The sequence below is a fragment of the Clarias gariepinus genome, chromosome 23 (genome assembly GCF_024256425.1).
Source record: "Clarias gariepinus isolate MV-2021 ecotype Netherlands chromosome 23, CGAR_prim_01v2, whole genome shotgun sequence".
Taxonomy (NCBI): domain Eukaryota; kingdom Metazoa; phylum Chordata; class Actinopteri; order Siluriformes; family Clariidae; genus Clarias; species Clarias gariepinus.
This window is the reverse complement of record NC_071122.1, coordinates 6,053,952-6,078,028: the sequence shown is the minus strand read 5'-3', so window position 1 is coordinate 6,078,028 and position 24,077 is coordinate 6,053,952. Positions and strand designations below refer to the sequence as shown.

At 38.4% G+C, this 24,077-nt stretch overlaps 1 protein-coding gene across 1 annotated transcript in view; it reads left to right on the top strand.

Moving 5' to 3' along the window:
• The window catches only part of cdk18 (cyclin dependent kinase 18), an 84,163-nt gene that overhangs the window by 23,914 nt on the left and 36,172 nt on the right, over positions 1-24,077 (top strand). The window contains exon 2 of the mRNA XM_053484334.1: positions 7,135-7,271. Within this exon, the coding sequence (XP_053340309.1) occupies positions 7,154-7,271 (118 nt within the window). The 5' untranslated portion in view covers positions 7,135-7,153. The remainder of the gene's footprint in view (positions 1-7,134; positions 7,272-24,077) is intronic.

Below are 24,077 nucleotides of genomic sequence, written 5' to 3'. Positions count from 1 at the left end.
GGAATTGTCATGTTATTTATTCATATTTCTGCCATATGACTAATGTTAAAGGTCTATAAGCTTACACTCTATTTTAAACAGCTTTGCTTTTTGGTCTCCAAACTGTTTGTGTTATATTCTTGTTGAAAAAAAGACTCTTCATTAAATCACTGGGTCAATTTCTGATTCAAAGTTGATTGAAACTATTTCAATAATTTAGTTAAACATCTAGCAATAAATGCTCTAAAAAATGACTAATTCCTTAAAGAAACACCACAGATATTGCAAAAAATACAAACCACTTTTATTCTCAAGGTATGTGACAATATCAGTGCTTCTTCTTCTTTTTTAAGGTTTATGCGCGGTTGCTGCAATACCGCCGCCACCTACTGAACTGGAGTATGAAGCAGAAGAAAAAAAATTATCGCTTTGTAAAAGTCATTACATTACAAGTTACACAGGTTTATTAAATACTTATAGTAGATTTTAATAACCTAAAACATATAAGAAATGTAGTTTCTTGAGATAAGTCAATAAACATAATGATGAATCAAATTTATCGGAAAATTTGATTTACACACTGCAAGTCGCTTGTGTTTATGTGAGTGTTTTGTTTGTAGATTCTCATGTGGATGGAGATAATGAGAGCAAAAACTTTTGTTCGTTAATCTTTCAAACATCATTATAGCCTGATTACAGCGCATAATAGTGTAATTCCGTGCGAATATAATTATCTGCACTGTAGGTGCGTTATCATAACCATCATCAAATATGTGTTTGAAAACTATAATAAACAAGAAATGGTTCTCTAACTAACTCCGTCACATGCATTAGATTAATGTCGTGTAATTTCTTAATCATTCCATAGTCCTTCTCTTGGTCTTTGACTATGGCTGCTTTGTACAATGCTTTATCATCATCTGTAGCACCATTTCCTTAGAGCTGTTTATTAACCACATGGGGAAAATAGGGGGGTCATATAGACATCAGACACAATCTGCTAAGACACACAAATGACCCCAAAATGTAGCTTTTAATGAGCAGAGCCATCTGAAACCTCAACTCCATCCACAGCAAAGGATGAGGAGGGAAAAAAAAGAGAGAAAGAAAGCAAGAAATTATAGAAAAAGCAGCTTGAAACATCAGTGTTGTAGCATCAAGGGCTTCTTCATGCCAAACTGTAGATTTTCTCTTCTGTAGCCCAGGGCCAGGCTGGTCTGGCAACAGTAGGAGAGCAGATGCCATTTGATGACAGCAAAGCAGAGATGGCCAGCCAGGCACTGTCAGAGAGATCAGAACCATCTCATTATTTTTCTTACTCCCTTTCATGTGCGGCGTCATGTTTCCAATCAGTGCGACCATGTCCTGCGGCGTGCGAGCCCCGCAGCCTGCGAAGTAAACAGCATTAGCGTGACTTTTTCTTCAGCTGGAGTTCTTTGTATGTGTCCTGCATGTGGTGAGGAAGTCTTTACCCTGCACATGTAGGTCTTTGTGCTTTTTGCTTGCTGGCTCTTTGAGCGGTGGAACGGTGCCCCGGTGCGCTCTTTGCTCCATGCCGAGCTGTGTCTGTAGTCGGTAAACAAGACAAATGGGGTGCATCGTGATTTGGAAGGCGTTCCTGCCGATCAGCAGTTAGACTGCTTTGGCCTAAAAAAGGAGGGGAAGGGGAGGGGGGAGTCAGAGCTGATAAAATGGACCATTGTGCAAAACAACATGGCATCTTTTTCATGTAGGCCTTTTTTTGTTTTAAAATATTGACACCAAGTGTACACTTCATTGTACACTCCAGTTGCTACTATTTAGGAATGGGTTACATACACACGCTGATTGTATTTTATTTAAAAATAAAATACATATATTAAGTGCCCATTTTACTTAAGAGTCCCTTTCAGTTTATGTGAATTAATTGCGTACAGCCCAGGCCTCCAAGCTTCCCAGACTGTATTCAAATAAATCTACTAGGAGTCTGTTAGACAGGTTTCCTATTCATTGCTGCATAAATATAGATCCAGAGTGAGAGCATTCTGTTATTTAGATTAGTTTTAGCTCTATTGTCATTCTGCCATTGTACAAAGCTAATTAAATGTGAATAAGTTAACTGGTTATTTGCATAATTTAGCCAATAAAATTAAACTTATAATTCACATGATTTGGTCCTCGGCACACGGTTCATGCGTGAAAATGAATCCCAGAACCACTCTTTCACACTTATGATGGCTGTGCCATCAGGGAAGAAAAAACTGCATTCACGTGAACCATTGAGCGGTTACATTCAGTACACTCAGGTTGTCAGCTGACTTCATTTTATTGCCACATAACATTGCTGAGACTAGACCTGAGCAACTAAAGCAAACCCAGATTATAACACTGCCTCCAGAGGTTTGTACAGTGGACATTGATGGGTACATCGCTTCATGTGCTTCACTTCTTACCCTAACACCCATCACTCTGGACTAGGGTCAGTCTGAGCTCATCAGATTACATGACCTTTTTTCATTGCTCCAAAATCCAATCTTCATGCTTACTAGCAAACTAAAGGCTTTGTTATGATGAGTCCCACTAATGTGTTTTCTAATAAACCACTAAAGTGGTTTTCTTATGCACTCAGCTGTTTAGTCCCAATCCTGTGAGTTCTCATCACATTGTGTGCTTATGCAAATGCTCTTACTTTCAATATTAAACATCGAATATGATTCTGATGTCTACTTTAGTCCAAGGTCAGAATAGTGAGTTTCTTTGACACACCTTTGTTTTTTTTTTCTCTCAAAATGTCTGTCTAACACTTCAGACTGATATCTGAATATATACAGAATGTGCGTTAAATCCTGACTATTCAGAAAGAGCAAATGATGCATCTTCGGAAATATGATCTGATTATGATCCAAGTCCCTCATTTAGATGAGATGGAAATTCATCCAGGAGGTTTATTTGTGCAGGCGAACAGCACAGCTGTGTTTGGACCCACAGGACTTCCTTTGTCTCGCCTCGTCCTCACCTCATTGCCTCGTTTACGGGTCAGTGCCTCATTATCAGAAAGCGATATTTGCACTAAGCCAACACTGGCAAGACTAATTTTAGATTTTTCATTACCTACCAATTGTTGCTTGGTTTGTCACAACACTCTGTGTGGTTTTGGACTCTGGAAAGCCCGGCTGGTCAATTTTCTGATAAAGTGTACCGACTCGCCATATCAGTTCCTGTTAACAACAACATGAAGAGCAGGAAGAGATTCCAGTAAAGCAAGAGATACAGCAGGATTTTCAATTAAACGCATCATTTATTGCTGCTGAGCCTGAGAGTGTGGTCAGATGGCGAATATAAAGCAGTGTTCCTGTAAACTGCTACGCTCAGCGCATTTACTTTTTTTTCAGGAATCAGTGCTGCAGAAAATGGCTAAACAAATGCCCGAGTGATTAAAGTAGTTCTGATCATGGCATTTTAGATCACTGAATGTTTTGACTTTACTCAGCAGTTGTTGATTAATTTTTTTATAACACCAGCATGAACAATAAGTGCAACTCCAAATCACAGATTTATATTAAAACACTAGCCGTATACTAAGATCCTAGTACACAAGATGTAATTGTTTTCATAATAATTTTATTTACACTATCAACGAATAAAATACAAAAAGTCCCCCAGCCAAAATCTGATTAGCGGATGAGACACGTAATCACCAATTTTGGATCTATCAAACCAGAAAGTTGTTATTAGCAAACCTATTATGGAAAATTTACTCCATAATACTTTAGGTACAGAGGTGTAAAGAGTACCTGAAAACCATAGTTGAGTAAAAGTACAGATACCATACTGTAAAAATTACTCCATTACAAGTTACAAGTCACCAATTCCAATAAGACTTAAGAAAAAGTCTTAAAGTATCCGATTTAAAAATAACTTAAGTATTTTACTCGTTCTGAATGTAGACTCAAAGAACACCAAGAAATGTGAAAAACAAGAAACGTTTTTGATGAGGTTTTATTTCCTAATATAGAAATGAAATTTACCACTTCAATATTTCAAAATGGCAGAACAAAAGTCAGTCTCAGTCAAGCTCAAGGCTCAAAACAGGCACAAAAAAGAAAAAAAATTCCTAAAAAAAAAAAAAAGGTATTTTCAGTCTACAATGGACAAAAAAAAAAAAAAAATCAGACCGGACTTTGATTTAATTTACCTCTCAGTCTTAAAATATTGCCCCCCTTTACTCAGAGGGGGGCAATATTTTTATTCAACTTCACCAAAAGCTAGTTCCCAAAGTTTTTGGAACTTATTCTAGCTCTTTTTGGACTGAAAATGAGGTCAGCACTGCTAAAAAGTGATATCTCCTCTTTCGCCCAAGCAATTAGCCATGGCAGATAAAGATGCCGACTTGTCACGCACAATCACAATGTAATGAGTAACGGTTAATGTCCGTTCAAATGTACTGAAGTAAAGGGTACATAAATTCAATCAAAAATCTAGTCGAGTAGAGAGTAAAAGGTGCTTATATTTTTGATACTCAGTACAAGTACAAAGTAGTACAAAAAAATACTTAAGTACAGTAACGAAGTCCGTTTACTTAAATACTTTACACCACTGTTTAGCTATGACTAGCAATAAGTTAGCTGGCTAGTTAGATATTTTAAAATGGGTCACTATAAGTTGGACTTCATTATGAGTTTTGTCGTGTGATATTCTTGCTAATTTATATAGCTTTATAGCCATACCTTTGGCTCATAATATGCAATAAGCTTCAGGTTGTTATTAATCTAGCAAAGTTTAATAGCAGCTAGATTAGCATGCATGTTGTGTGGCTAAAAGGTTTGTAGTTGGTTTGAACTAATAGTTAGAATGCCACTGGGGCATGACTCTACAAGACCCCTATGGGTGCGCTGTGATGTCTGGTACCAGGATGTTCACAGGGGATTATGCATACTGTGAGCACTATGTGTACTGGTGCCTTTCTATCATTGGCAACTTTGGCTCTTTTCAGCAATTTTCCCCACTATGGCATACTGGTATATAATTGATAATCAGTGTTAATCCATATTATTGCATTGATTACTAACTCAAAGTACAGACAGTATAACTGCATACTAATTATATGTATTATCTTTATAAATAAAGCATAAAAATGTTTAAAACAATCAAAATGATTTTTAAGAGACTTTTTTTTTACATGCTCTCACCAAAGATTTTACACATAGCATTAAATGCAAATTTTTCAAATAAGCACAAAAATACTCTTAGTTTGTTTCTTTCCTTAAACCTTCTTCTTGGATTACTTTTCAGACTCTCCAGCTTTTCTGCATCTTGTTCTGCTACTTCTAGGTCTCTGGAGACCAGCGTCTCAGTCTGTCTCGAATCAAAGCTTCCCACATTGTGAACACACTCCATAGTCATCTTCCATATGCCACCAGTCTATTTGGCTCACTACATGCCTTATTAATAGAATACCGCCAATGAGAAAATCATCTCAATGAGTCACTTTGCCTCTGGTGCCTCAAAGCCATCTAGAGGCACTCGTGTTTGTTTTTGTTTGTTTTTTCGAGGTGCCCCAATTGTGTCATAATGAATGGGTATTTTGACTGACAGATGTACAGTAAATGGAAAGCAATGGATGATTATGGTGTTTAAGGGATATCATAGAATTAGTCATGAACTGTCAACTGTGGGACCTCATATAGACAGGTGTGTGCCTTTCCAAATCATGTCCAATCAACTGAATTTACCACAGGTGGACTCCAATTAAGCTGCAGAAACATCTCAAGGATGATCAGGGGAAACAGGATGATCAGGGGAAACAGGATGGGTCTGAGCTCAATTTTGAGCTTCATGGCAAAGCCTGTGAATACTTTTGTACATGGGCTTTCTCTATTTTTAAATTTTTAATAAATTTTCAAAAATTAGTTTTCAGAAGTTTATTAAATTTTTTTATTTACATTTGGTTCCATCCATCTAGGAACCTTTGTAGTCCAACTAGGGACCGTGGAGGACAGTAGTGACTACCATTGTATTTTTTTCCTATTTTTGAACCGTGGTAGGACCTCCAGTTAACATTTACATGAGCATTTACACACTATGGCCAATTTGGGAATGGCAATATTTTTAGACTGTGGATGGAAACTCAAGTACCTAGGGGAACATATTCTCACTTTGTGTTACAAATACTGCATTTGCTTTACACTTGTGCCCCTCACTAAAAGTCCACTGTCAAAGTCAACTGTTTTAAATGCAATAAATACATCATAAATACATTAAATACAAGTAATTTTATAATAGTGTTAAAAATCATGATTTTGGTACTGGGCGAAAATAATCATGTTACCGTGTCATACAGTGAAAAGGAGCTGAGACTCTACACTGGCCATGTAAAGCCTTACAATGTGATTAAAGAAGGAAGTGGTAGTGTCATGTGATTAGAACGATGTGGATAATATTTTCCAAATGGACACAGAGAGATGAAAAGATAGGAGAGACAGATAGACATTAGGTTTTGCCATGGGTTATTATTTTAGGGAGTAATTGGAGGGATAGAAATGATTTAAAGTGATAGTTAACGTCACATATTTTAGTGTAGTTATGTGACACTAATTGGCTATAAAAAGCAGTTCCTGTAAGTCTCGGTTTGATATCAGAATAATTACTTAAGCAAACCACAAGACTTGTGCCAAGAATTTAACAGAGAAGAAAGTTCTAGCTGCTCGGCCCATGCTCGACTCTGCCACATAACATCAAGGAGGTAAAAAAAAAAGCCAAAGGAAAAAAAATAAGGAAAGAGGAATTACTTAACTTGTGTTTTATACTGGCTTCTTAGCAGTAGTATAGGGTCATACCACTTACTGTATTCAGGTGTTCAGTTATTCCACCTCCCGCTGGATGCAGCTCATAGCCATGAGGAAATCAAAGTCTATCTCCATCCCAGAGAACATGTTCACCTCAGCATTATGAGACCTTTGCCTCGGGTTCAGGAAAACTTTTTATTCGTTGGAAAGTGAAGGAGAGGCAGAAAGAAAAAAAAATGGAAAAAAAAAAAAGAAAAAATGTAGGCTGCATTAAAACTTTGTTTATAATAAGTACAATCTGACATCAGAGACAAAAAAAGGTCAGAGAAGGTCCATCACCATGCTGTTCAGCAGGAATGATTCAAAAGCCCTTTTGTTCTTGTCTTTTTAGGAGTTCGGGGCACTGAGAAATGAACAAAATGAAGAACTTCAAGCGCCGCTTCTCACTGTCCGTGCCAAGAACAGAGACAATTGAGGAGAACGAGTTCACCGAGCAGATAAACCAGCTCAACATCCAGCACAATGAGGGTAAGATCAGATCAGATACCACTAATTTGCCTTTTACCCGAGCTCTACAGTACCTGGCTCCCAACATTCCTTGCATACACATATTTTAAATGATCAAATCACCAATTTAGTGAAAGGCAGAGCCAACTTTAGTGAGGAAAAAACTATATCAGATGATGTGGGGAAGAAACCTTGAGGGAAACCAGACTTAAAAGGGAACTCATACCCATCCGGGTAACATCGAATTATAAATCAATTAAATAGTTCTGAGCAGTTGCTATCTGGATTAAAAAGAACATCCACAGCCATCCTTATGGTGCTACCCTCAGCAACAGAAGCAGAAAGTGATTTTTAGGTGTTCGAGGCACCAACCAGAATGGACTATGCAGATTTAGATGAAGTCAGGATCACCAGTAACTTAGATGTAGCATGTGTTGCCAGACATGACATTATCCAATCATACTGTCTGTGTTTGTGAAAGCTCAGGCATGCAGAAGTGGGTGGATAGCACTTAGATTTGCGTCCCCCAGATGTTGCGTGTACAGCAGTTCGTCTTTACATCCCTCAAAGGAAGCAGGTGATCATCCCTGGTTGGTATCTACGGTGTGATAGCAGAAAACTGCCTGATAGATGGGAATTGGCTGTGACTAAAAAAAGGAGAAAATGAGGGCAAAATGCCAGAAAAAAAGCCTTTAAGGGTGTTTGGCATCAGCAGTAGTCCCATCTGTCTATGTCCTCTATTGTTGTTTTGCCACAATAGTGACAATGATTGTGCACAAAGCCACGTTTATTCCATTCTGGCCATTCTTGTTTAAGTCGCACAACCACTTATGGGATATGTATCCAATCTAACATAGCATACGAAAGTGGCTTACTTGGTAAAATCTGATCAGAAAATCATATTTGTTTTATTTTTTGCTACAAATATTCACTTGCCTGGCTTCAAATGCATTTGAACTTGAGTAACACAATTCAATGAATCCATAGGTTTTAATATGATGTTTTTCCACCCTTTGCATCTATAACAGCTTCAAGTCTTCTGAGAAGGCTTTCATCCCCAAACTGTCCAAGTTGGGAGCATGAAATTGTCTAAAATGTCTTGGTATTGTAAAGTATTAAGAGTTTCACAGGAAGTAAGGGGCTTAGACCAATGACAGAAAAACAACCCCACACCAGTTCCCACATGACTGTACACCAGTGCACAAAGCAAGGTCCATAAAGACATGGATGAGCGAGTTTGGTGTAGATGGCACAAAGTCCTGATCTAAATACGATAGAACTCCTTTGGATTAGGGACATTTTTGTCCAACATCAGTGTCTGACCTCACAAATGCACTTCTGGAAGAATGGTTAAAAATTCTTATAAACACAGTTGTAAACCTTGTAAAAAGCCTTCACAGAAGAGATGAAGCTGTTGTAGCTGCCGAGGATGGGCCAACACCATATTAAACTGTATGGATTAGGAATGCGATGCTACTCAAATTGATATACATGTAAAGGCAGGCGAGCAAATACTTTTGGCAATATAGTATACAGTGGTGTGAAAAACTATTTGCCCCCTTCCTGATTTCTTATTCTTTTGCATGTTTGTCACACGTAAATGTTTCTGCTCATCAAAAACCGTTAACTATTAGTCAAAGATAACATAATTTAACACAAAATGCAGTTTTTAAATAAAGTTTACGTTATTAAGGGAGAAAAAAAACTCTAAATCTACATGGCCCTGTGTGAAAAAGTGATTGCCCCCCTTGTTAAAAAAATAACTTAACTGTGGTTTATCACACCTGAGTTAAATTTCTGTAGTCACCCCCAGGCCTGATTACTGCCACACCTGTTTCAATCAAGAAATCACTTAAATAGGAGCTACCTGACACAGAGAAGTAGACCAAAAGCACCTCAAAAGCTAGACATTATGCCAAGATCCAAAGAAATTCAGAAAAAAATGAGAACAAAAGTAATTGAGATCTATCAGTCTGATAAAGGTTATAAAGCCATTTCTAAAGCTTTGGGACTCCAGCGAACCACAGTGAGAGCCATTATCCATAAATGGCAAAAACATGGAACAGTGGTGAACCTTCCCAGGAGTGGCCGGCCGACCAAAATTACCCCAAGAGCGCAGAGACAACTCATCCGAGAGGCCACAAAAGACCCCAGGACAACATCTAAAGAACTGCAGGCCTCACTTGCCTCAATTAAGGTCAGTGTTCACGACTCCACCATAAGAAAGAGACTGGGCAAAAACGGCCTGCATGGCAGATTTCCAAGGCGCAAACCACTTTTAAGCAAAAAGAACATTAAGGCTCGTCTCAATTTTGCTAAAAAACATCTTAATTAATGCCAAGACTTTGGGGAAAATACCTTGTGGACCGACGAGACAAAAGTTGAACTTTTTGGAAGGTGCGTGTCCCGTTACATCTGGCGTAAAAGTAACACAGCATTTCAGAAAAAGAACACCATACCAACAGTAAAATATGGTGGTGGTAGTGTGATGGTCTGGGGCTGTTTTGCTGCTTCAGGACCTGGAAGGCTTGCTGTGATAGATGGAACCATGAATTTTACTGTCTACCAAAAAATCCTGAAGTAGAATGTCAGGCCATCTGTTCGTCAACTCAAGCTGAAGCGATCTTGGGTGCTGCAGCAGGACAATGACTCAAAACACACCAGCAAATCCACCTCTGAATGGCTGTAGAAAAACAAAATGAAGACTTTGGAGTGCCCTAGTCAAAGTCCTGACCTGAATCCTATTGAGATGTTGTGGCATGAGCTTAAAAAGGCGGTTCATGCTAGAAAACCCTCAAATAAAGCTAAATTACAACAATTCGTCCCAAGATGAGTGGGCCAAAATTCCTCCAGAGCGCTGTAAAAGACTCGTTGCAAGTTATCGCAAACGCTTGATTGCAGTTATTGCTGCTAAGGGTGGCCCAACCAGTTATTAGGTTCAGGGGGCAATTACTTTTTCACACAGAGCCATGTAGGTTTGGATTTTTTTTCTCCCTAAATAATAAAAACCATCATTTAAAAACTGCATTTTGTGTTTACTTGTGTTAGCTTTGACTGATAGTTAAATGTGTTTGATGATCCAAAACATTTTGTGTGACAAACATGCAAAAAAATAAGAAATCAGGAAGGGGGCAAATAGTTTTTCACACCACTGTATGTGCCTCATATTAATATTATTAAATGTACACTATATGTACATTTCCAGTAATATGTACAGTACATTTTAAATACAAACTATAGTTTCTCATTGCTTGAGAGATTCCAGGTGTTTAGCTGGTGTGCCGTGGTTCAGATGAAACACATGATAGTTTTTGGCACTTCCTGTCTGGTGGTAGTAGTCTTAATGTGGGAGCCCCCTAGTGACAGAGTGTCGGAATGATACGACTAAATAAGGGAGAAAAATCTGTGAAAAATCCCCAAAAAAATGGTTTCAGTAATTATAAAACCATATGTCATGTGTTCTGGCTAGATTTAGGAAACCAGGTTTCTGACTGGGTAAAAAATGTAGTAAGTTAAATGTAAGGGGTGTTCCAGTCAAAGCATGGTATTGATTGTAAAGAATAACAGAATAGAGTTATGAGAGTAAAAACTCCCTTCATTTTTCTGTGCGATCTTCTGCTACACTACACCATCAAGGTAAAACGTTTTCTCAGTGTGCCGGAGCCATAATTAGACAGCCTGCTTCATGTCTAAAACACTGGCCTCCCAGGAACTCCGTTAAGGCCCAAACATGTAGAAATGGCTTGGAGTGAGATCAGGACGGGGATGTGACAATAACTTCCAGCCTAGTTCTTGCAATGAGCAATTGAGGTTGTTAAATAATTGTGTACAGTTCCCACAGATGGATGTGTCTCTTTAACAAGTTCTACTCGCTAAATGTTCACTGGAGCGTCTGCATCATTTTTTAAGCCACCTTAGCCAAAATCGTCATTAGCGGATGTACAGACTTTTTTCAAATGTTTGCACAATTCAAATGTCTTACTGCGACTCAGTGTCTCATAATGCATTGTGCTTTGAAGTCTTTTTTAAATGTCAATCACTTCCCAGTTTGACTTGAACACCCATTGCAATATAATAGCATATGATTAGTTTGTTAGTTCATTGACTGTGTAGTTAGAGTCTAAAGGTGCATCAATCACATACCTGTGCTTGTGTATGTTCTACAGAAACATAGCTTCAAATCAAAATGTGCAAAGGAGTCCATAATAATGGACCTATGAATAAAAGGCCAAAGTGGCAACATAGGGCCCGGGGTTTAGGATAGAGATTTTTGTTCTCTGACTTTTATATAAATTTTAAGATATCTGGTGGAAAACAACTGCAAATTAGAAAAAAACACAGGAAGCCATGTTTTGAAGAGTGTCCAAGTCTCTAAAATGTGTTAAGAGCTTATTTGCATGTTACACAAAAACTGAATTTTAACGGGGATAATTAAAGATATGACAAATCTTGGTAAAATATTATAAAAGAATAATCCAGATGTATATGCAGTGCATAAAATATCCAGGTGAGAAATAGGATCAAGGATTATAATGACACTGATCCCAAATTCCCCATTCTGACATCTAATGTAATTAAAGCACTGTATAATTATACAAGAGGTTGGTGTTTTGTGTTCAACCTTCTGATCTTTTCGATTTTAAGATGGTTTCTGGATTTAATATGAAATGTTTTAGTGAGGCCAGAGATTTATGCGTCTTGGTCAGTTGAGGGAACATCCAGCATTCTTGTTTCATTTGTAATGAAGATGAGATTAGAGAAAAAGGGTCTGAACCAGTTTGGTAATCTTTTAGTGAGATGGAAAAGTGCAAGATGCTCAGCCGGCATTTTGGCAGGTCTCGGTAGACCTGAAGATTAAGAGCTATTCGTAGAAGAATTGATGAGACTATGAAACCTTGACCCTCAAGGAGCAGGACATGCCCAAATCTTCCTTTTGTCAACTTGGAGACGAGGGCCATCAGCCTGGTGTCTGCACTCTTATTGCTGATGTAATACTTAAGCGTTACAGTGCCATCTGCTTCTGCCGTCCACTTTCATCTAGTCAGTCAGTACTAAATTAAATTATTTTAAAGGAGACAGGTGCAGAGTGAAAGAATTTGATACGAGAGACACTCGTGCCTCATTCATACCTCTTATCTTGCGTGAGGATGAGCCAATTTGAAGTCAAATCAATTTGACATGTCTGCGATGTAACATGTTATCGATCGGGAAGAATATGCTTCACAGTGCATCAAAACCATGTGATCATCGGCAGATGATTTTAGAAACCTTGGTTTTCGATTTAGTAAAGAAAGGAGATACTAAACTAAACCTTAACTTGTCGTAAAGCCAAAGATACAGACTATTTTTAACAAGATTTTGAAAAGGCTATATGATACAACAATAATAATAAACAATAGCATTCATTTATTCATCTTTAGTAAACATGTTGTCCTGGTCTGGTTTCATGATACATCCTGGGAATACTGGGTATGAGCTTGGAATATAGAGCGGTTCCTTACAGGGCAGCATGTAAGGTACACACAAACTTTTGGAGACTGGTTCATTGCTGGGACAATTTGGAGACCTCAGTCCTCCTACCAGCAGTTTTTGGTGGGTAGGTTAAAAAAAACTTTTATTTTGGACAGGGACATGGAGTATCTTGGGAATGTTGAGTGGTGGGAATACCCCCTGAAATGTGTTATGTGCATCAAATGAGGTTTAAAAGTGCATTACCTGTATATAACGATTAGTATAAAGACACTTTCCAAATGATTGTACCACCACAACATCAAGTAATACTACAGTAGGAAACCAGAGAGGAAGTAGATCCTCTAATCAAAAACTTTTAAGATGCCTCAACATAGTGATAAAGAGCATTTTTCTTCAACTTTGCCAAAAAAACAGATTAAAATTGATGTAGGATTTGGGGCAACAAGTGTTCTTCCAGCCCTGAGATTCCTCTGTGATAAAGCTCGCACTGGAGAAGATGTGCTCCTGCTTTCGCAACCCAGTTAGATGCTGTTGATGAAGAGATCTGGGGGAGAACAAAATCTATGCTGGGAGAAGAAAGTGTAGCTTGCCCACATTTACATTCTGTCCTAACCCCGAGCTGCAAAAGCAGGAGACAAAGTCTGCAAAGACAGAGTCATGGAGAGAGAGAGAGAGACCGTGATGCCCGAGAGTGACCTGAGATAGAAGATCCATCAGTTCAATTTGGTCCAATACTGTACATTTTTTAGAACTCAATTACTCTAGAGCTAATGCAGCGTTCTACTCGGATAACGACGAGATTCACTTCAGGGAATGCCGTTTTATATTAGTCTGCCTGTCTGTATGTCTGCTCTAATTCTCATTATCGTTGCGATGGATTGGCAATTCACGTCGCAACATAGCTGTTTTTTCGTAGAGCAAAAAATGCACGATTGAGCAATCATGTAAATGTTGTAGCCCATTACTTTGTTTGCAATGTTTTTTTCTTTTATTCCCAGAGAAATACAAGTCATCTTTAATAGCTAATGCCTTTGAGATTTCTAAGAGAAAAAGATTCCATTAAGAAATAACTTAATTTGCTATCTCTCTCTCTCACACACATACATACTCTTATGAATCCTTCATAACACTTCTAAGGCTGAATGACCGATCTGTAGCACCGCAGCCTAAATGTGTGTACTACTAAAAGAAACTGCTGGAGCGCCTCGTTTTATGTCTCTCTCCCTTGCATTTCCGTAATTACCAGCTGTTGTGTTGCGCTATCAAGCCTGTCAGACAGGCGTGAATGAAATGTGCCTGCATTCCTAATGAAAGCGCCAGGCTGCTAAAACCACAAATGAAACTTCCAAATATTTTCGTCATAGGAAATGATACTTACAGGCGAAGAAATATAAGGTATTTTAAACAAAAGGTTTGGGATGGACAGTTATAGGGTTATAATCCTGATAATCTTCAGATTTAAGCCCTCCATCTTCCAACAGTGAAAGAATCCTAAAGGAACACTGATGTCTTAACTAAACAACTAATCAATTAATTGACAAAGGTCGCAAACTTAAGACACTCAGCTTATCAACACGGCCAGGGTTATTCCCAAACGAACCGATGCGGACAGTTCCCAAGTGAATCTCCGATCACCTGCAGCTCTAATCACCACCTTGCTCCAGGACAGAAGGATTTCCTCCTACAGTACATTGAAATCCCAAAGGGATCTTGGGCGAGGTTTCCTACAGTAGGTAAAGACGGATACGCTGATTCGAGATACAACGAGAGGCAGGTTTTTTCTCTGACATTGCCGAGCTGAAACTCATTCACTTGAATATCCATCGGTTCTCTGTTTAAGGGCTGTGAGATCCTGTAAAAACCTGCATGTTATGCAACATCAAAGGCTGGCTCGATGAATGAGAGGCTCAGACTGTACCACTGTGAGCTTAAGTGGACAAGAGAGAAACATTTAGATCAGTTGCTTGTTTTTGCCCTCACATAACAGTGCCGAGATAAACAAAGATTCAAAAAGAGAGCACCAGGACTTGCTAGCATTTCATAATATTCAGATACCATCCTGTTTAATGTGTTGAAGCCATAACTTCAAAACCAGCTGGGTTTTGGGGTCTTCTGTACTGCCAGGATGAATCTGACCCCTCAGGGCATGGCTTCACAGGATATCTGGGAGTACAGTATGATGTGATGTCTAATACTAGGCCAATAGTTGCTGTGGGTTGTGGGGTTAGGCGTCCATGTATCTGTCTTGTTTTGTCTGGTGCATCCTATAAATGGTTAATTGGATTGAGCTCTGGGGAATTTGGAGGTTGGGTCAACAACTTTGAATTCTTTTCCTGCTAATCCCCATTCGCAGCATGATGAACTGGGGGTTTCGTTGGCTTTTTGTCATGGCTAACATTGGCTTTTTATGGTGGTTTGTGCTGCATTGGCTTTTCTGTGGGTAGATGGGCCTTGGTTGCCCATGATCCTGTGACCAGTTTGCCAATATATACTTGATAATTACGTAATGTTATCCACCCTGTGGTGTTATAAATGTTATGGTTGACCAGTGTATAGTACATTATTCCACACTCTGTTTTCTAATGATGTCTCATAACATATAAAAAAAATACCCACAACGCAATGTGATATCTATTGCAAAAATTATGTACCCTAGTGGCTTTATAAAACCCATAATGCTTTGTTGTCTGGTTATTTTAAAGTTTTGCTAGATCAAAATTAAAACATTGATACCTCATCTATCATAAGAATTCGTCCCCCACAGACTTTGATTTCATATCTTTCTTTTCATATAACATACAGTATCTGTGCACTTATTTTTTCCTCTAAACTGTCTATCTTGCAGCAGTTTATCGAACCAACCAATGAAACAAAACTTTAATAACAGTGATGTGTCATTTGTCGGTGAATCAACTCTTTAAATGGATGCATTGAGATTTCTTAATACATTTTTTTGTTAAACATGTAAAATACAGATTAGCAGAGACTTATTGCAATCTAATTCATTAATCAACATTTGACTTTCCTTTATGTACTATTAAAGAAAAATGACAAAGTGACATGGCAGTGTTCTATTCATGTTATTTACCAGAAATTTGATAGGGATTATATTTTGACAAACACTTTTATACACTTATATTTCCAATTAAAGTTATGTTATGTTCTGTTATAGATATAAACTCCTGTTTTCTCACCAGCATCTCTTTTTGTTTTCTCTCTGAACACTAAGGCCTTGTTCACACGGGCGTTAAAATCGAGCGTTTTTCTTGCGTTCGTAGCGTCCGGTGAGCGCGGATCAAGCGCAGAGTGTTTTCTACACGTAGGAGTCAGTGAGAGTGTTCACACAGGCTCTGGTGACGTGCGTTTGTCCGGCTGCACGTTTATACGGCATTAAAAAAAAACGTTGCATGCAGCTTTTTCTTTTGGCGTTCAAAACCCAACGAACGCAAGGAAAACGCTTCTAGTGCGTTTTCTTCACGTTCATTTTACGCTTCGGAGGACCGGATATATCCCATGATCCTACATGCTATACATAGGGGAATGCGGAAAAGGGCAAAATAAAAAATAATTGTTGAAAAAATTACGCTGAAATGTTCGCATTTCTTCATAAACCACAAAAAAAAATTCCTTTAATCCGACGTTGTGCAGTCAGAGAGTGAACCCGATAGCGGCGGGCTTTCATATCCAGTTCCCGACACTGCCCCCACAGGTTAACACACAAACTACAATTTTATAAGTCAATCAAGCGCCACTACAAAAGGCAACATAAACGTCTAGGACGTTCAGACCAAGTTTGTTTATCAAAAAACTTAATTTTAAGCCTAAAAGCCAAAACAGAAAAAAATGTACTGCGCATGTCCTGAAGACAACATTTTATATTTACATTTTTTACATGTTAAATAAAATGTAAAAATTTGTTCAAGGTTAGTCTTGGATTATGTGGCACATCCACAGTAGCAGTCCCTATGAATAAGATGTTACTAATGTGTAAAAACAAAAATGTATTAATATCAACATGTGAGCTGCTGACTGTTCTGCTTAACTATTTGGTGGAGCACATTTTGAGTCAATATATCTTAAAGAAAAATGTGTTAAACTCAGCCTGATTGAGCCATCCCTACTGTTCAGGTTTGGTATTATGCTATACCTAAATATTCACTAGATATTTGCTCTGTCTGCGGGTAGTATGCTTGTTCAGTTGCCTCATAGCATGGCATGAAAAATAGTGTACTATGTATAGTAAGGCAACCATTTGGATGAGACCTATAATAATTGTTAGGGTTGCCTTAAAGACATCCTATGATTTTTTCTTAGTAAGGATGTTAAAGTTTTAATAATGTAGAAATAAAGAACAGCAGATCAAAGACTTTGAGTAACATAAAGAACCCACGAGTCGTCTGAGTCGATTGTTGTGATTCCCTGAAAAGAAACAAAATTACAATTAATGATCAATAAAAAGTCAGAAACTGTAATACCTTATCTGTAATACTGTAATCCCGAGTGCTTGTATTTTCCTCTCTGTAAAGGTATCACTTCATCTCCAGCAACTATAGCCTCCGTATCCTACAAATATTGGCTTCACATTTATGATAAATAAAAATAGCATTTTCAGTTTCTCCATCACCAAAGTGTTTAAAAACTAAACAAAAAAAGAATTGACTCTCAGTGGCCCAGTTATTGGATTGTCCTTTCACTGAGTCCGCTGTCTTCTCCCTCCGCTGAGGTGTTTCACTGCTCACAGCAAGCCATCGTTCACGCTGGGTCACGGCCATCGCACCTCTCAAAGCAACACCACTGATTCCAGATCGGTTTCAGCTTCATAGGTCGTTACTAACACGATTAAGTCGACGCCGGACCTGGACCCGCGCTTTCACTTGATAAACGAGTGCAGCGGTGATCAATGGAGCTTAATGTGCTGCTGCTTGGGTCAACATGTTGTGCGAGTGAAGTTTAGCAGAGACGTGTGGAAGTGTGAAGCTAAAAGAGCTGTAATGTGAAGCGGAGAGAAAGTAAAGGAGAGAAGCAAAAACTTTCAGATGCACAAACTTACTTGGCTAATGAGTCACGAGTCGTAACTGCTGTGGCTTTAAAGCATTTCTAGGTTTGCTGGCAATTAGCTGGCGAATAAAGTTAGCCAGTAATATTAGGCATTTTAGATTTCAAGGAGAAATGTGTGTATTTATGTATAATACTGTATATAAACAACAATTCTTAATCATAAAGCCTGGGTTGTTACCGGCCATGTCAAGATTGTATTTTTACACATAGATATGATAGATAATGTATTGAAATACATAGATACTGTAGATAATTGTATTCTGTTGACTTTGGCAAAACTGATGCATGTGAACAGTCCAGCTAATAGAGAGAGAGAGAGAGAGAGAGAGAGAGAGAGAGAGAGAGAGAGAGAGAGACAGACAGACAGACAGAGAAGAGTAAGTGAATAAAAGGCGAAGAGACTGATAGAAACACAAAGAGGAGGTGTAGCAATAGACAGATAACAGAGAAAGAGTGTGAAAGAAAGAGGGAGAGAGAGGCAGACAAAGAAGAGAGAGACTACAAAGCAGATAGACAGCCAAAAACACAGAGAGAGGGGCTGGAAGAGAGTGATTGAAAGGCAAAGAGGGATAAAGAGGGTCATATAAGGTCATGGTGAAAAGAGAAACAGAGGCAATTAGACATCTAGAAACTTCGGAGACAGCAAAAAAGAGAAACAAAAAGAAATAATAAAAGAAAACGGGCAAAAATACAAACACAAAGACAGTAAAATAAAGAGAGGCAGAGAGACAGATCTGAGAAACAGAGAGAGAAAGAGAGAGAAGAGGGTAAGACAGATAGATAGTGATTGTGATAGATAGACAGAAAACAGTGATTGTAAGGCAGATAGACAGATAGAAACGCATACAGAGAGAGAGAGAGAGAGAGAGAGAGAGAGAGAGAGAGAGACAGACAGACAGACAGACAGAGAAGAGTAAGTGAATAAAAGGCGAAGAGACTGATAGAAACACAAAGGGGAGGTGTAGCAATAGACAGATAACAGAGAAAGAGTGTGAGAGAAAGAAGAGAGAGACTACAAAGCAGATAGACAGCCAAAAACACACAGAGAGAGGGGATGGAAGAGAGTGATTGAAAGGCAAAGAGAGATAAAGAGGGTCATATAAGGTCATGGTGAAAAGAGAAACAGAGGCAATTAGACATCTAGAAACTTCGGAGACAGCAAAAAAGAGAAACAAAAAGAAATAATAAAAGAAAACGGGCAAAAATACAAACACAAAGACAGTAAAATAAAGAGAGGCAGAGAGACAGATCTGAGAAACAGAGAGAGAAAGAGAGAGAAGAGGGTAAGACAGATAGATAGTGATTGTGATAGATAGACAGAAAACAGTGATTGTAAGGCAGATAGACAGATAGAAACGCATACAGAGAGAGAGAGAGAGAGAGAGAGAGAGAGAGAGAGAGAAATGACTCATCTGTTATGACCCCAATTACCACCAGGGAGATCAAAGTGCTCGCTGCTGCTGTGATATTTAAATGAGCTTGCAAAAGGCCTCCTCTTTCCATATTGGCAAATAAAGAAGAGAACACATCCTCTCTCTCTCTCTCTCTCTCTCTCTCTCTCTCTTTTCCTTTGTGCAATGCATGAAAAAGAGCAGAGCTCCAGCTCTCCCTTGTCTACCTCAGCATATTAATGAGACAGGATGTTTCACAGGTTCTCTCTCTCTCTCTCTCTCTCTCTCTCTCTCTCTCTCTCCATCACCATTAAGACATGACAGCAAGTGGTTTCCTCAGCCTGAACTGCCTGAGCAGAATAACATTCTCCCTGAAACCCCCCAAATCTGAAAGGTCAGAACCATACCTGAGATAGAGAGATCAATGAAGAGTGTGAGAACTGGAATGAATCACAGCTGGTGCAGCCCGTGTGTGTGTGTGTGTGTGTGTGTGTGGGGCCAAGCTGATATTGAGTTACAGATCTAATGAAACGGAGGCGGAGGTATAAATATTGATGATTCAGATGGCTACCTGAGAGACTGAGCGAATCTCTTGTAATCCAGATCCCACAATGCCTTTGTTAAGCAGCCCGGTCGCCATGGAAACTGGCAATTAAACGGCAGAATACCTTTGAACATCAGAGACGTGTCGAGATCGGCGGAGCCTGGCAACGATAAGGGAACTCCGCCAGACCTTAATCGGACGAGGGGAAAAACTAAATGTGTGAAAATAAACAGCAGACTTAATGAGGTTTATCTGCAAGTTTCCTTTCAGAGATGTTACTTTCAGCATGGAGAAGTAAAATGAAAAATCTACATCATACATTACATACACTGAGACACTCATTTGTTAACTGCAACTTTCAAATACTTGATAACCATGAATAAAGAAAATAAATTTCAGTTAAATATGGTAAAGTTGATTGGTTTTGTACGGTATAACAGCGGTGATGACAGCCATACAGCTGTACATCACCTGCTTATAATAATCTATATTAGCATTTTATAGTAATTAGAAGTAGTATAATAGTATATAGTATATAGTTGGTATAGTATATAGTAGTATAGTATCGCTCACACCAGAACTCCCCTATCTCAGATAGCTTTGGGGCTCCAGATGCCAACTCATCACAGGCCACAAGAGCACTGACCCATCCAATTGTTCAGAATCATGCGAACTCCACTCTTAGACAAGAGGTTGAGATTTGAACCCCCAACCATGGAGGTCCAAGGTGACAGTGATAATTACTAAGCCACCATGTTGTCGTAACACAACCTTGTAAAATATAACGGATTTTTCATATTGAAAATGTTTAATAACTGATATGATGAATTTTGCTTTTGATAAGATGTTTTATTGAACATTCATGGAAGAAGTGTCCAGTGTTAGTGCTTTGTAACAGTCAGTAGTAAAGCTATTTATTAATTTGTTACCTTGAGTTTAATTATTTACCATTAATAACTGTTCAATTGAATACAATTTAATTTGTTAAGCGTTTTTAACAATGGTCATTGTTGCAAAACATCTTTACAGGATCAAAAGAAAATGATGGAAATGTGTATGAAATGTGAGAAAATGTGAATAAATCAAAATGATCAGATTGTCCCTGAGGAGCACGCCGAGGGCAACGGTGCACAGAAAAACTCCCTGAGATGTCAATAGGAAGAAACCTTGAGAGGAATGAGACTCAACAAGGGAACACATCTTCATAGCAGAAATAGTTTTACAGTCATATTGTGTGTTAGGCAGATGAGAGTTTGATATAACAGTTGATCTTTAAGTTAATATGGAGTCCAGTTCATTATTGGAGGCTGAGGTACAGTAGACTGGAGGGAATATCAGTTCTGAGCTATGGGTAACTCCAGTCACAAATGGAGGGCTGGACCTTCTTCATAGTAAAGTGGAACCATCCTCGGTCAATACCCAGGGTTTAATAGATAATAAATGGCTTTTTAGTGAGTTAAGTGAATAGGAAGGGTCCTTTTTACAGGGTTAAGTGAATGAGAAAAGTGGGTTTGGTGAATGGGAATGGGTTCTTTAATGGGTTCAGTGGATAATAAAGCTCTTTTTAGGGGCTTCAGTGGATTCTTTAGTCGGTTCAGTGGATGAGTTCTTCATTTCCAAAAAAAGGAAGTAGGACACTTTCCAACATAGAACTCACAGAAAACAGCTTATCATTAACAACTCTTTCAAGACAGTGTTTATCATATAAATGGACAGAAACAGACTGCATGCAGTGTGTGTGTGTGTGTGTGTGTGAGTGTGTGAGTGAATGATGAAATGTATGGTTTCTCCAGAACGATCAGCATTCTGTCTTTTCTGTTCAACTCATTCAAGAGTCTGCACAGTTATAATCCCATTACTCATAACCTCCAATAAAAAGAAAATCACTTGAATAGATGTAAAAAAAAAAAAAGGGTTTGTGGAGGATGACAAGGATACTCTGCACTTAATACCTGAAATGTCAAATAGTGCTGTGGAGAACCGATGAATCATCTGTGCAACTCAGCCGACTAACGGCCGTCCAAAATATTAACAAATAAGTGCTGCAGGGCTGAGGATTAGTCACATGAAGCGCGGAGAGAGGGAGGATTTTTGTTCAGCTGCCGAGGTCTAGTCATGCTTTCCAGGCTCACAAAAATGAAAATAAAGAGATATAAAGAGATATCCTTTATGCTCATAAAGAGGGAATGAACAAAAATAAAACACAGAGCAGAACTGGCTTTTTCTTATTGAGGCCTCGGTGAAATTAATTCTTTAATGTTTTCATTGCCTCAAACCTCTTTTCATTTTTGACACTGACATAGAATGGTCAGGTTTTCCTGGTAGAGCATGCTCAGCTTTCATTCTTCCGTTCGGTCACAATGTTCATAGAAATAATGCTTTTAGGATTGCTTAAAGGCACTGCTCTCACAGGAAGCACACAGGACGGAAAATACTGTAAAATAATATTTAGGCTACAAATGCAATAAAAAGTGCACCTGGACTTAATCACTTTAAATGCATAAATAAATTGAAAAATTTAAAAACAGAAGAAGAAAACGTTAAGAGAAATTTTCACCTAACTATTAAACGAACTTATTTAAATTTATGCAATTTAGAAGCTCAGCTGTGATGCATTGATGGTTCAGTCATAGGCCTCTCATCTGCCATGTGGAATTCATAGGTGTCCCGAACTAATGCCCCACACCCAGCCACTGGGTCCTTAACTGGTTCCAAGCCTGCTTAAAACAATAGAGGGGATTGCATGAGGCAGAACTTGTGCCAAAATATAAATGTGCGGATCGGAGGGATTGTTGTGAGCATCCACAAGAACAACAACAGATGCTCAGTTGTGGCTCGTGATTCGCCCAGCTTCTATGGGCTCCTTTAGCAGGTTTAAGTAAGAGAGATTAACCCTCACTGGGCAACATGGCTTTAATATATTGTAGTCAGGAATTAGCAGATGATTGGGCAGGCAGATGTTACTTAGAAAAACATTTGTTCATTGAAACGTATGCTCTTCTCTTGTCTTATTTGGACACATGGCAGAAGTTAGCTAAAACAATTAGAACTGTATCGTCATATGAGGATAAGAGGATCTAAAGTCTGTATATAGAGATATATATATAGGATACTAAAGTTAATACCCGTCGGTGATGGAAAAAGAGTTAGTAGAAATAGTTAGGTTAAATAGTAAGGTTAAAGCTAAAAATAAACTGATCAGCTTTAATGTAATTAAGGATATTATAATTGTTTACACTAAGTTGTACTTCTTTCATCGTCAGCCAAGTACACTTCCTGTTCAGTAATTGGAGAGTGAATCAAAAGTAGATCAGATAAGGATTATGTTTTTTACTGGGTAAAAGCGTGTTAAAATTCAGTTATTCCACTATTGCGCTGTTATTTCAGAAGTTAAAATATGATTTAATCCTAGTAAAAATATTCAGTTTAGCTTTTCTAATTAATATGTATTGGTGCACAATTTTCTTTACATTGAGCAGGTAGCTTATTAGTAGCTATTTTAAAATAGATTATTGAATCTGGCACATAACTCTTAATAACATCGCTTTTACGAAACATGTTGATTTCACTCATGGTGCAGATTAAATCCTTAGGCAGAGTTTCAGGCTTTTTCTAAGTAAATTTTGTCCCTTGGTCAATTTAAGACACACCCACAGTTTGACGCATGCGCAGTCGGCTGTCAAAATATAAGGTTTATAATCTGGCACACAACTGCTAATAACTTCACTTCTACTGTACTTAACATTTTGATTTCCTTTATGGTGCAGGCCTTAACCTCAGGCATAGGGAAAGACATACAGTACATACAGATGAACAGTCAGACAGAAATGAGTTTTGGATTCTCCTAATGAAATGTAACGATATTATTGAAAGAGCGAGTTGTACAGACAAAATCTTTCTTTTATTTAAGTAAATGTTTAGTTGAGGAAATTTAAGAGTTATAAGGTTAAAAACCACAAGTCGTATAAATAGTTCCTATATTCATACATCCTTCAGAAAGATCTTGAATATTAATATCTCAGTTTTCTGCACAAATATTCTTTAAAATGTCATCTGACAGAAGATTTTTACTCTGCCTGAAATGTGTTAAAAGATTAAAACAATACATTTGCGGTTTGCACCAGAAATGAAACTGATATGGATTTCAAACTCCCAATAAAAGGTTTATTTGTAAAAAGCTAGCCATTGAGCATCGTGTGCAGGGTGCACGTGAAGCAGGGAGTCGAAGGCGAGGGCGAGGGTGAGATTCACAGCTCGTGCAGTGTGTGCACGCACCCTAAGGCGTACAAACTGGTGTGTGTGAAACGACTGCTCCTTCGCAGGGCTGACAACAATAAGAGAAATAACGTATCTCATGGACAA